Raw genomic sequence first — 14220 nt, forward strand, 5'->3', positions numbered from 1 at the left:
GGATGGATGGATGGATGGATGGATGGATGGATGGATGGATGGATGGATGGCTGGATGGATGGATGGATGGATGGATGGATGGATGGATGGATGGATGGATGGATGGATGGATGGATGGATGGATGGATGGATGGATGGATGGATGGATGGATGGGGTGGGGGAGTGGGTAGGTGGGGTGGGAGGGTGGGTAGGTGGGGCGGGGGAGAAGGTAGGTGGGGTGGGAGGGTGGGTAGTTGGGGTGGGGGAGTGGGTAAGGTGGTTGGCGTGGGAGTGCGGCAAGTTTCTGCGTAGAGGTAAGTGCCGGACGTTTGTCCCGACCAAGCACTGAATTCCTATTAGGCTGCGGCAGTCGTCCGTAAGATCCAAGCTGCTTCAACACCTCCTGCGCTGAAGAACTTCGAGGTAAGATGTTGCCACGTCCCGTTAGGTAGTTGGGTAGTTGGTAGTCCAATAAATTAATAAGACACAGCTGCGGAATCAGTTACCAGGACGCTCATACTACCAGACAGACTTCCGAAACGCGATTGCGACAATAGCGCACGAGAAAACGAAATGTGCGCGTTTGGCACCGCTCCACTTCATATCGTAAAGCGCTGTCGCATACATCCCTAAGTAATGATTGCAGATGGCCCATAAGGCCACGCTGCGAGATGGGTGTGTAATCGCCTCGCAACGGTCCCAGATATGGCACCGGGATGTTTCGTCTGGGTGCTGCATCGATCAGCCCACCATACAGCTTTTTGATTTCCGATTTTCCTTACCGACCACTACGTCGGCAGCTGTGGTCAATGACCCTTGGATTTAGATGGATGTTCCTGCTGCGTTGCTAGCTATGTGAAGCAAAAAATTCGGCGGGCGCCGCGGGTTCGTACATGGAAACTTTGCTCTTCAAAAAGGGCAACTTGATGCGAAAGGTTAGTAAGAGATAGAATGGCATGGATCTAATTTTATGAATGGTTGCTTGCTTAGTGGCGCTGGCAACGCTGTGGCTGCTAAAAGCGAGGAGTGTGGATCGGTACACCAGGTCCAGGATTGGGGCATTTCTTAGCCTGGGATAGTGAGCCGGCGCATGTGCAATTTAATTTATGTCTTTTATGCATAATTGTATCAGCAGAGAGACCTGACAGATGTGGAAGGCGTTCACCGCCCTTGTCACGTTAGGCCACACCGATTCGAACGAAAAAGGACCTTGCCGGTTTTGGTGGGTCACAAACGTCTTGAAACCTCTTGGGCCGTCTTGTGCACGTCGTGAATTAATGGTAAGCAGTATTATTGTCATAACTTGTTAGGTAGTTATCGCTGGCAGATCCTACGTCGGCCTCGTACGCCGATATGCCGGCTGCACTGCGTACAGCGGCCATTTCCATAGTGTTTGGCTCGGCACGCTGAAGAATTCCAGTTCGGTGTATCATAACGTAATATCCACAATGCACATTGCCCATGGTGACGCATGGCCGCACAGGTTACGCGCGCCCGCACAGGCCAGCACCTCGTTATTAACCCTCGGGATTTTGCAGCAGATGTAAGCCGATTCCTGTTTCGTTTAAAAACCATTACCGAAAACGAAGGTAAAGGTTTTGAATTTTTGTCAACAACCGAGATGAACGAAATTCTTGATAGTATCCATTTCAATACATGTCAGGAGTTGGTATACAGCAGCTACCTAAACAAAAGTAAACATCGTTTTGTGAACTATTTCGGATCTTGTCCTTGGACACTAGGATGTCTCGATAATCGTCGTACGGTGCGTGTTTCTCCACGTCACTTCACCTCCTTCCAGTCCCTTAACATTTCGCGCCGCCGTGGGCGCCTACGCCATGCACCGCACCTGAAGATCGCCCTGCTGGCTCAGCTTCGGTCCACCAATACTTTCTCGTCTGCTGCTCATGTCAGCAGCGGGCATGTGTAATCTCGGGGTTGATTGGACGGTGGAAACGAGGGTCTCAAACAGTGCCAAGCCGCAACGACGTAATGAGAACCTGACAGCATCTGACCCAGAAGTGCGTTACCGTACTCTGCGGAACCCGTGGGGTATAATCGGCTAGTCGTACCACATCACACATCGTGCCTTACGGTAGAGGTGCACCAGGTCGGCCTCGTGCATTCATTTCTGACACCGCGCCGCGCTGCATGCACAGGGCGCCACGTTTCACCTGGCTCAGCATGGCTGGCAAGCGGCATTCGCGGTAGCGAGGGAGGAGGAGAGTAAGGAGAGGGAGGAGAGGGAGGTGCCTCTTCGAATTCTGTACGATAGTAATGTGTGAGAGTGGGTGCAAGTGGCACACAACTGGGGCCGTGTTAATTTTTGTAAATATCTCTGATTCGGGCTTTCTTTGTCTCTAATTTTACGTCTTCCCTCAGCAGCTATGATGGGCCGCGTTTCGTACCGTCTTAGGGAAACTCGCGGCGCATAATGAAGGGCGACTAAGTTCCCCATTCAGCGCAGCGGTATTCAGGAACATAATAATTCCCAATCTATCAGAGCTTAATACGCTTAATGTCTATCGCTGTATGTCCGCTCAACGGGCGATTGAATACACTTGGAAGTCAGCAGTTGCTATGTGTGTACTGAGTTAAGCAACTTGCTTAGAGTTGATGAGGTGTGCGGTAAAAAGTCAAATATAACGCTATCCAGATGTGCTTAAAGTCGCCAAAAGATCATAGTAAGTAGCTACCCTGCTTTGGATGTGACATCTGTCCATATAAAATGACGACTAAACTCGAAAAAATTCATGAAGCTTGTAATTAACGGTTCCCAGTCTCCTGGTGAGAAAAACAAGTGGCCTCTCATGGCAGGAAATTACATTTCTATTCCTATTCGACAACATTTGCGCATCGGAATTTTTGAAATATGCACAAATCAAACGCATCTTCCAAATTAACCCTTTTTCAGAGGACCCAAATGCATAGGCTTGGAGAGGAAGCCCTGATATATTAGGACACCTGTTGGACTCGAAGTGATGAAGCTTAGCGATATATTTATTGCAATCAAAGTGTGCAGATTTCAATTACGCATTAGTTAGTTTCCCGGGTACTTGTAGGGTCGCCCATGCGAAGAAGCGCTGTCCCGTACCGTGACTGGCATGTCAGGACAACAACTCTTGTCCAATTCATGACTTGCCGCCATTTCATATATACAATGCGTTCTCATAAGTAAAGGGGTACAGAGTGACTTGATGCGCTCTCCACGTTCATAGTTGGAGGAGATAGCTGCGACTGATAAAAGTCACACGCAAGTGCTTGTTGACATGTAACAACATAAAATTGTCTGTAGCTGGAGCAAAACGTTGACGCCGTTAAGATACACGGCCTTGGGGGCGGACAAGGCGCGTGTATAGTGGGCCGCAGGTCTTGCTTCTTCCCCTTGGTGGCTTCTACAGTGAACAAGGCCTTTGGTGGAGCTCCGTAGACTGCAGGTATAGGGGGTCGGACCTTGTTGCCGCTCTATTTCATTTTGGAAGAGCGACCAACGCAGGGACGCGGTGCTGCTGGTATGTAAGGTTTAAAGCCTTTTTATTCCATTATGAAGTCCATTATGTTGATGCATGCGCGCCTTACAGTGCACACCCCTCCCCAGGGGCTGCCTATCCCGCCCGCTGACGCCAAACGGGCAGCTGCTGATGCGTAAACCTTTTACGGAACATATTCATGTTGTCTACGTTTTCTTCGGCTTGTCGGACGTTGGTGTCCCCCTGTTTCAACTCATGCTGAGTTGCGCCATGCCCGGCAACGTACTTATTTGGCTGCCCTTGCCTGCCTTTGCTTGCGGCTCTATGCTAAGCGCGATTGAGGAGATTCGGTGTACGAACCTTGCGAATCCGTAATTTACTTTGGGCCTATCTGCATACGGTTGCCTGCCAGGCGCGGCGTGGCTGCTGGTCGCTCCCAGCGCAAAGCCATGGCGCGGACGGACGCTTCGCCAGAACGCAGCACTGGCGGGACGCCTCCGCAACAGGAGTCAACATTGAGGGCAATTGAACGCGCCATCGAACAGGCAGGGCCTCGCGACCCGGCCAAGCTGCGCATGTTATGCGAAGCCAAGGAACTCTTCCCGGTCGACCCGGTGGGCGCGCAGCGCTTATTGGACGACATCCTGAACGCAGAGGTCCTGCTTGGGATTGGACGCGGCTTCATCGGCGGGGGGGAAAGGCAGCTGCCACAGAACTCTGGCCGCGACCCTTCAGCTGAGGCCGGGCGAACCTCGTCAGGGCGAACTGTGAGCAACATCAACAGCGCCGGCGCTGCCCTCACAGACGATGCAGTGGTGGGCCCGTGCCATGGCACTGTAGCTACGGCCGGCGCCGCTGCAGACCCCGATGATCACCCCCACAATCATCACCACGATTATAACCACCATCACCATGCTCATCCATCCCCTTCCCTTCAGTACCAACACCAACACCGGCCAGGGAGCTCCCACGCCGCTGCAGCACCACGGGGCGGAGGCCAGCTGGCCGACTGGCAGGGGGTCCTATGCGATTTGCTCACGCACACCGCCAGCCGTGCCGCCGATGTGCGTCAGCTGAGGCAAAAGCTGGCTGATGCGGTGCGGCTTTCCCGGCAAAACTACCTGGCGCGCTCCACCATTATGCCACTGGAGTTGCAGAGAGTCCTGGAGAAAACCCGCGACGCGCAGGAGCTGCAGGTAGGGTTTTGCGGTGAGGTTCAGGTGGTAAGGGGAACCCCAGGCTCGGTAGAGCTACAGGGGACCCAGCAGCTCTCGCTTCCCTCGACAGGGCCGTTCTCACTGCCGCACGCATGTCCCCTCTCTTTGGTCAGACTGAGCTGCGGGGGTTAGTGCTGGAGTTTGCGCGGCCACGATACCGCAGCTGCATCACCTGCAGCGCGCGGCGGCTGGTGCGCAGCAGCCCCGAGCCTCCGCTCAACCGCTTCTGCTGCGGCCACTCGTGCTGCGTTTTCCCAGTGCGGTCATGCAAGGAGGGCGGCTGGGACGAGCGAGGTGACTGGGCAGCGCTCTTTCCTCAGCCACTGCTGGAGGCCGCGTCTGTGGCAGCAGCAGCCGCCGCCGCGGCGGCGGGCGGTGGTGGTGGACCACCCAGGAAGGTTCGCCGGCTTTCCGAGGTGCGTCTTCCTTGGTGGGGACTAATGCCATGTGGGTCGGGGTGGGACGACGCGGCATCGCCGTTTGCGTGGAGGAAGGAAGGAAGAAGGGGGAAGGGAGGAAACCCCTGGTGTGTAACGGGTGGATGTACGGTGTGGCGGGTCTTCGGTGTGTAAGGAGTTGGGTGGGCTAGGGTGTTGTGGGTTCAGCAGCGCATCCTGGGTTTAGCGGGACACACGTTTGGCAACGGGGCGGGAGTGGGCCGGTGCCGGTGCTTGAGAAGGGGCTGGTGGTTGCACACAAACGCCTGACACTGGAGTGCCTCTCCAGCGCCCGCCGCGGTGACCTCACATCCTTCCTTCGCGGCTCGTCTATATTCACTTCCACTTTCCCTTCCACTTCTCCTTTGGATTTCATTAGCTCATCTTACGCTTTTGTAATGATTTCCCCCTTCCCAGCTGGCTGAGTTCGCTGAGTCCCCGGCGCCTTCCTCCCTGGAGGGAGGTGGGGGCTCCTGGAGGCGATACGGCGGTGAGGAGGAGCGAGGGAGGGAGTGGACGGAAAACCATTACATGATTGTATTACTCACTCCAGCAATGCGTTTGGCAAAATGGCAGCCTGCGGGGAGCTGGATGGCTGGGGCGTTTTGAAGCAGGGCGGGGATTGTTTTTTCCTAGGTTGACGCGAGAGGCAGCGGAGGGGTCTGGGCTACCCCCTCCCCTTGTCAGCCGTTGCGCCTTTGGATGTCGGCAGTTGAGTCTTTGTATCCTGCATATGATTCCCCCTTCATATGCACCTTTCGTGCACCTTTCGTGGCACCTTAAAACCGCAAGTTTACGTGTGTTCTTGGGGCCCGGCAATCGAGCTGCTTAAAAGGTTGCACCCCCCTGATCAATGTATCCCCACCTGCCTCTACCCCAAGGTTCTCGTTTGCTTGTTCCCACCCGATTGTATTTCGGTTGCAACCGCTCTGCTGTTCGGCTGTGCAGCTGGTGCCGTCGCGTCCTGCAAGTTCGCGAACTTCCTCCCCTATTCCCCTGCCCTTCCGTGTCCCTCGTAACCTTCACTCCGTGACCCTCTCGCTGGGCAGGCGAGTCGCCCACACTCTACAGTGATGGTGGGAACAACGCGGTGAGTGCCATGGAGAGGGCACCTTAACGTTTTTCGGCTAGCTGAGGCCGTACATCTTGAGATCAGCTAGCTTCTCTCCAGAGTTTTAGGGGTCTTAATTCAATCCGAGGCGCGCTTGTGGCAGCCAGAGGTGGCTAGGTAATGGGCGCGAGTGCTCCCCTCTCCTACACAGGCGTGCTGCACAGGCTTCATCCCTTTCCATCTTTCCATGTCCGACCGACGTCGATCGTCTTCGGAACCTAGTGATGTATGTTCACGGAGCCATGCACGGAGCCATGCGTTTCCACTCGCCCTCTCCTTGCATAGCTTTTAGACATGCACGCACACTCACAAGGTACTCGGCTGATACCTGCGTTGCGCTGCTGGTAGCTGTGTCGCCATTCATCTCTTACTTTGTGCTTTGCAGGGCGTTGGTGCGCCTCATGCGGCGCGTGCTGTTGTGCTGGTCTCGGGGGCTAGGCGGGGTCAGGCGGCGTCCGGCTTAGTAGGCCACGGGTCCGCAATGTCAGGAGGCATGGGTACAGCATCTGGCGCTGCGGGGGCGGCGGCCGCCGGGCTTAGTCGGAAGCTCAAGCGGCGCACCGTGGAGGAGCACGTGGCAGTGATTGTGGATGATGATGAGGAGGGTGAGGAGCTGGAGGGGCCGCCGCAGAAGCGGCAGTCTCCGCAGACGGCGTTGCGGCTGGAAGCTGCGGGTAAGTGCGGTTGTCCCTGTGGATCCCGGGCAGGGATGCATATGGTAGCCACCGTGAACAGATGGGGGCACCGCCATTTGGTGCAATTGTAGGGGTGGTTGATCATTACTAGAGGTTGTTGCTTAGGAGGATAAGGGTTTGGTGGTGATGGTGGGTTGGGATATTGTTGCTGTGCATTGTGGGCAGTAAGACCCCTGAATGTACGCGCGCGCGTGCTTGTGCATGCCTCTAGGCATGTACGTACGTGCGTCCATGCGATTCGGCGAAGGGGAAGAGGTGCATTTTGCGGTGGCGTGGTATCCAGGTCTCCTGGAAATGCCTTGTCTCGCTATTCACCCATCCTGCTTCAGCTCACTAGTATTCACTACCTCCCAAGCAACCCCGCGATCTGGCACCCAAGATAAAAACATACTACTCATCGCGCCACACCTTTCCCCAGACGCGGAGTTCACAGGCACGGCCGCTACGGCGCTGGAGGGTGAGGTTGAGGGCTGCGAGGACGATCAACGCGGTAGCGGCGATGCGGAGGAGGATACATCCCTGGTGGGGCCTCCAAGCGTCAACGCATGGATTCAGGAGGCTCCCGTCTCCACCGCTACCATGGGGCCGGGGCAGCGGTCGGGACTGGCCGCTGACCCCAGCGCAAAGGCAGCGGCTCCCGACGACGACGGTGTACTGGGGTGGAGATTTCAGGGGGGGGGGGGGGGGGCTTGTGATTCGTCGTCGCTGCGCCTGCGTGTGCGTGGCGGCATGTCCCTGCTGCAGACAGCCGGGCAGAGCCAGGCTGGGGTTGGTGCGAAGGCCATTCCATTGGTTCTTGGGGCGGCGGCGGGTGAGGGAGGCCAGCGGTTACGCTTGCTGCCGGACCCGGCCGGCTTCGCATTGACTGCAGCAGTCGCCGGGGGAGGGGGGGGGGGGGGCCCGCTGGACAGAAGCCGCGGCGGGCCCGGGGTGCCGCGGCTAGCGATGCAACCCATCGCAGCCGCACATCAGCACCTGATGGCGGCGACGTCCACGCAGAAACAGCACCAAGAGCAGGTGGAGGGAGAGGGCAGTCCGTCATTCAGCCTAGGGCGTGGCGGGGGCGGGAGCAGTGCAAGGGGCTCCGGCAGAAACGGCTCTACTAATAGCGGCGGGGGCCGTGCCGCCGCGGCAGCAGCTACTCGTGGACACGAGGCCGGCGCTGCCGGCTCCTGGCTTGAGGCTGGCACGGCTTCCCCGCAGCTCCAGCCTGCATCCTTCCATCGCCACCCTCACAGCCACGGTCATTACCTCCAACACCGCCACCATCAGCAGCAGCAGCACCAGCCCCAAAGACAGCGGCCGCAGCACTCTGTGCTCGGCTTGACCAGCCTCTCGGGGGACGGGGATGCGGCCGATTCGCCCCCTCGTCGCCGAGACTCCGTAGATCTCGCGGCGACCTACCCGTTGCCTGCTAGGGGGCGCGATATGGGCAGAGGTGGCGGCGGCAACAGCGCCGTCGATGGCGGCGGGTCGTACAACAGCGGGGCCTTGCGGCAAGGGGCGGACGGCTGCGCGCTGGGAGGTGAGCTGACCAGCAAGCGTTGGGGCGAAGCTGGGTGTCCCGAGTTTGACAAGTGCAATCGAAACATCAACATCTGTTGCTATGCTGACCATGCAGTCACTGAAAGGAAGGGTGTCCCGCCGCCACCCATCATCGTTCCAACATCCGCCATCCACATCCTTCCCTCCCAGGAGTTCCGCTAGATGCTCCTCCTTTCGCCCGAATACTGAATCTCGGCGTTGCAAGGCCGCCCATAGCCGGTTCATTCCCCTGGCTTGCTAGATGACAAATAAACACTTTTCAGGTCCCATGCCTGGCCGCCGACCCCGCCATACTCCTGGGCGTTTTATCTTAACCGAACAGTTCTCTATACCTCGTGCTCCGCACTGCCGAACAAACTTCTAACCTGACAGGGAGGTCACTCCAGGGAGGTGGCGTGATTCCGGCAGTGACGGTGGTTGCGACGCAGCTGGGGACGCGTCCTCGCCGCGACGGCGGCCCCACGCCGTCGAACTCCACCGGCGGCCTCGCGCCCACCCGTTCCCATCTTACAACCGCCGCCACGTCACCTCTTCAAGCACCGCAAGCAGAGCCCGCGGTAGAGCCCCAGCAGCAGCAACCCCTGCGGTTGCTGGCCCTGCCGCCGCCACAGCAGCAGCAGACGTCGCAGGGTCTTCGGACCGTCGCCCAGTACCATCCCTACGAGCGTGTGCTACAGCCGATGCCATCGTCGAGGGGTCCGAGGCAGCCCCGGGCAGTGCAACTGCCAGACGGAGGGATTGCAGTGGATGTGGGCTTTGTGGACAGGGATGGCGGCACGACAGAGGAGATCGCCGCAGGGGCCCCGGCGGCAGTGGCTGCTCCGCAGCCAGCGGGCCTGGGCCGGTATAGGCCTGCTGCTGCAGACGCAGCGGCGGCAGCAGCAGCTGCAGCGGCAGCTGCGGTCCTTGGAATCCCTCTTGACCAGCAAGCCGAGATCATCACCCTGAAGGACGGCCGCCGCGCGGTGGTGCTGCCACCGGCGCCGACCTATGAGGTAAGTGTGCCGATGATGCAGGCCGGGTAGGTGTCGCCAACCATAACGGCGGCAGGGTGAGTTGCATTACGAAGCTTACATTCCTTAGGCGGCGACGGTATCATGCCGCCTCGGCGGCCGCTGCAGCCCCAGCCACTAAGCCTCGTTTGGGCGGTACGCACCTCGCAGGACGGTGTAGTCGATGGCGATGCACCTGGCGACGGTGGTGGCAACAGCTGTGCCGGTCTGTCCTCCGCTGCGGATCTGGCGCCTGACATGGGCGGCATCCTGTACGCAACGTCCTCTGATTTGGCGGTGACGCGGAACGGCAGCGGCAGCGGCGGCTCCCAGGTCGTGGCGCCCATGGGCTTCAGTCGTCGGCAGCCGTCGGCACCGTTCGGCATGCTGACACAGCAGCAACAGCTTGAGCTGGAGGATCACGACGGGCAGGTGGGTGGGGGGCGGCCGCCGCAGCAGCAGCAGCAGCGCAGCAGGGAGCGGGCGGCCTCAGAGCAGACCCAGCTGCTGGAAACGCAGCAGACCCAGATCACTGTCACTGGGGGAGCTGCAGTCCCACCGCCTTCTTCATCCGCACCACTGCAACCACATGACAAGCAACAGCAACAGCAACAACAAGCACGGCGGCGGGCGCAACAGCAGCAACAAACTTCCCAGCGGCAACATCAGAACCGTCAGCTGCTGCAGCAAACGCCCCCCCAGCAACACAACCAGCTGACCAACGTCGGCTCCAACTCAGTTGTACTCCGCACGTCTCTGGGTCCAGGAGGATCCGGTGGTCTACCGGCGGTACCCAGCACCACCAGTACAATCAGCACCGTGGCCCAGCTCCTAGGGTCCCCCAGCGGCACTGTGCCGTCCCCTGCGGCGGCAACAGCAGCCGGGGCCCCCGGTACCCCTGCCACCGCTACCGCCGCCGCCGCCAGCGGCGGCGGCGCCGCTAGCGGTGGCGGTACGGCCAGTGGCGGCGGTGCGGCTAGCGGTGGCGCCGCCGCGCAGCGGGTCCTACGGACACCCGACGGTCGGGTATATCTTGTGGAGCCGGTGCTGTGGCCTGAGACCAGCATGGACGGGAGCGGGGTTAGCGGCGGGATAGCTGGCACGTGTGCTGCCGCGGTGCCGGCACCGGCGACGATGGCAGCACTGCCGTCATCTGCCAACGTGACGGAGGCAGGTCTCGGCGACGTTGGGTCTGGCAGCAGGGCTGCCTTGGCGGCGGCAGTGGGTTTGGCGGCGGCCTCCAGCGGACCCATGGGCCCGCAGGGCACAGCTGCCGTAACCAGTCGCGCCGCATTGGAGCCCGCAGCGTTAAACAGGGTCCATGTCATGCCAGCAATGCCTGCGTTGCCGCCGCCCCAGCAGCTAGCGGCCAGGTCAGCGGCCCGGCGCCAAGCGCCAGCGGCATCCGACAGCACCGGTAGCGGCGCCACCAACGGCCCCGCAGCCGCCACGGTGGTGACTGCTGCCGCCAATGGCGGCCTCTCAGCCCCTAGTTCATCCATCTCCTCCGGTGTACGGCTCGGCAACGCGGTGTTGGGGATTGTGCCGAAGCCGGCTTCGGCGGGCAGCAGCGGGCCAGGCCACAGCGCAGGCAATAGTGGCTCCAGTGTCCGCCGGCTGCTGCTGCAGCCGATTGCCTTGTCTGCCAACGAGCTCGGGGTAGACGTGAGGGAGCTTCCTACCGTACAGACGGGCCCAGTGGTGGCGTTGCAATCGCCGCCTGCGCGTGCTGCTGCCGTTGTGGCGGCCGCAGCAGCAGCCGCTGCGGCGGCAGCACGCTTGAGCCTGGCATCGCACGCCGCAACCGCGGCCATTGCTGCCGCTGCGGCGGCCGCCGCTCCTGTTCCCGCATCCGGCGAGGGACCCAACCAGGAACAGCAACAGCTGCAGCCCCCCCGGACAGAGGAAGCTGGCGCTTTGGGCGCCGCTCCTATTCCTGTTCCGGTGCGTGCAGCAGCGCCGGCGCCACCGGCAGCCGCGCCCGCGCAGACGGCGCCGACGGCAGCTGCAATGGGCGAGGGCTTCCTGGAGCTTCCACAGATCAAGGAGGAGTCGGAAGCGGATGGTGTTCCCCTTGGCGCCGCCTCCCCGCATGCCCTAGCCACCGCTACCGCAGAGCCCGACTGGGCAGCAGTCCGGCACCTGTCGCCACCGCTGACGGATACTGAGCTAAAGAACGCGGCCCCGGCAGCGTGGCAGTCTTACCTGCAGGAGGTGCTGTCGCTGGGCGCCGTGCCGCTGGTTCCGGAGGGGCAGCCAGCTCCGGCGTTTGGCAACAAGCCGGCGTTCCTGTGGCACGCGCAACAGGTGCTGGAAATGGTGTGGGGAGATGAGTTCGATGCATAGTAGGCCGGCAGGGCGAGATAGAAATCGGAGTTGGGCATTTCGGTGCGTTGTCCGTAATGCCTGCACTGCTGCTCACTTTGATCCCATTCTGTCTTTCCTTCTTCCTCATCTCCAGTCCCGCCCTGTACGCCTAGCCACGCAGCACCGTACCGCACCAATATTTCATACGGCGGTTACGTGGCATTCCTCACCTTGGTGTGCCTATCCTACCTTGTACACAGGATGGCTGCCCAACGGTGGAGTGGTCGTCGCGCATCGTGCTGCGCGCCACCGGCGGAACCAATTCTAGCGGCAGCGGCGGCGGCGGTGAGTGTTCCTCCGGCTCTTCCTCTGGCTGCACCTCCACCTCCACCGCCGCGACCACCAACGTTATGGGCGCAACGCTGCACGTACCCAGTGACGTGGAGCTGCTAAGTGTGTGCGCGGATCTGCCACCGGATTTGCTGCCGTACATGCCGCCAGTGATGGCGGTTTCGGAGGTTCAATTGCGAAAGGACATTCCTGTCACAGTCATGAAGGTGAGTGCTGGAGGACGGAGAGGATGCTGCTGCTGCTGCTGCCGGAGTGCTGCTGTGCGTGTCAGTTTGTGTGTATGCAATCAAGATGTGCTGGGCGCTAAGGGGAGCTAAGGTGTGCTGGGGGCTAAGCTAAGGCTGGGCAGTCGGACGCGAATGGGATGCCAGAGGCGACATCTCCCCTTCCACCTTTCACACACTTGACCCTGCTCCCTTCCGTGTTCACGGACTGCTGGGGGTGTCTCCACTCTCCAGTCTCCATTCTCCTATCGAGAGTGGAGAGAATACTTCCTGTTGCACGCGGCTGCATGTTGGATTGCGTTGGTGTGATGGAGAAGATCAGGTCGTAGGTGTGATTTGATCATGTAACTGTACAGTAAGTGTCTTTTGACTTGAAGCTCCGCTGAACACACGTTCCCGGTTTTCTTTATCCTTCAATGCCCAAGGCGGATGTTTCAGATCATTACGTGCCGGTCAAAATGTCATCGTGGTTTGTCACGAGGCTCGACGTTTAACGGTCGTTTATATTCTGTTGTTACCTCCTTCTTCAACCTAGCGGCTGTCCAATGTTCCTATCTGTGGCCCCCCGTCTCGGCCTCCTTGTGCCCGCAGTGGCGACCGCTGATGGTTTGGCTGTCGCCCGACGCGACGCAAGAGCAGCAGGAAGCCCTCAGGCGCCTGGCGTTGATCAAGGTCGGCCTTGTCGTACACTTGGACGAACAACATGACTTTGTGATGAGCCCACAGGTGCGCGGAAAAAGGGGGGGAAATGTTTTTGGGGAGGGGAGGGGAAGCAGAACTTGGGTGGGGGGAAGAGGGAAAAGTTGCAGGGAGGCAGGGAGGTTGCTGAGCTAGAAGGAGCAGGAGGCAGTGGCAAGATGGGGGCATACGGTGCCAAGGTCGGGGTGCGGAGTGGACGGGACTTTGCTTACTTGTTTGCATGGGGATAGGAGTTTTGGGGGGCCGGAGTTTGGTTTGCCAAGGGCGCTTTTCCATTTATCTTTCACTGACAGTAGTTGAAAACTTGGTGGCGGTCTTGTTGCTGTTGTGTCGTTTTTAGTGCTATGTGCTAATCCTCTACTACCACTGCGATTATTGCTGCTACTGCTACTGCTACTACAACAAACGCCGATACTTGTGCTGCTATTGTTGCTACTGCTGCTGTCGCTGGTGCTGCAGGAGATTGAGGGCTCTCTGTTCCTGGTCAGCGTCCTCATGGAGCGAAATGCACACGCACACGGCCAGGGTCACACCCACGCCGCGCCACCCGCACGGGACGCGGGTTGCCAGAAGCAGCCGCAGCTACAGCCCCAGTACGAGTCCCAGCAGCAGCAGCAGCAGAGAAAACCACCACAGCAGCAAGCTCAGGCCAAGTCACTCGCCCAAGGCAAAATACAGACGCAAGCTCAGGCACAGGCCAAGGGTCCTGCGGGACCTGTACAGACCCAAACAACGGCAGCTGCTGACAGCGGCACGTCTGCTGCTGCAGCGGCAGCGGCTCCGCCGCGAAACCCCGCCGCAGCGACGGCAATGACTGGGGGCATGATTCCCCGGGATGGGCCCGCGGAGCCGCAGTCGTCGCAGCACAAGGTGGCGGCAGTGTGGATGAAGCAGACGGATGGCGGCGGCGGGAGGGCTGTGGATGGGGCCTCATTGGCGGGGTGTATGGGAGGGAGCCCCTCGCCATCGTCTTGAAAGGGAGGAGTAACTTGCATGTCATTCAAGTGCAAGTGCACGGGGGTCCTTGAAGGGCCGTTGGAATGGGGGGATGGGTGGTGGGGGCGAGGAAGATGTTTTACATAATGGCGACGAGGATGACGGGGGTAGTGTTTGGGATGGCGATGATGGTCGTCGGCTTAGGGTGGGGTTCTTGTATGCTGTGGTGATCGGTGGGCCGCTGTACAGCTTTTTG

General features: G+C 59.6%; 1 protein-coding gene across 1 annotated transcript; it reads left to right on the plus strand.

Moving 5' to 3' along the window:
* Window positions 1-1257: 1257 nt before the first annotated feature.
* VOLCADRAFT_94342 (uncharacterized protein) lies at window positions 1258-14003 on the plus strand (the record flags this gene model as incomplete). Its single annotated transcript, XM_002953529.1, has 17 exons — window positions 1258-1260; window positions 1464-1523; window positions 2140-2229; window positions 4077-4265; window positions 4389-4646; window positions 4781-5083; window positions 5522-5567; window positions 6154-6194; window positions 6601-6889; window positions 7329-7721; window positions 7782-7927; window positions 8114-8435; window positions 8828-9450; window positions 9619-11754; window positions 12015-12311; window positions 12921-13055; window positions 13554-14003. The coding sequence occupies 17 exons, from the start codon at window positions 1258-1260 to the stop codon at window positions 14001-14003; spliced, it is 5781 nt and encodes a 1926-aa protein (XP_002953575.1).
* Window positions 14004-14220: the final 217 nt, after the last annotated feature.

This window comes from Volvox carteri (assembly GCF_000143455.1).
Source record: "Volvox carteri f. nagariensis unplaced genomic scaffold VOLCAscaffold_37, whole genome shotgun sequence".
NCBI classification, from domain to species: domain Eukaryota; kingdom Viridiplantae; phylum Chlorophyta; class Chlorophyceae; order Chlamydomonadales; family Volvocaceae; genus Volvox; species Volvox carteri.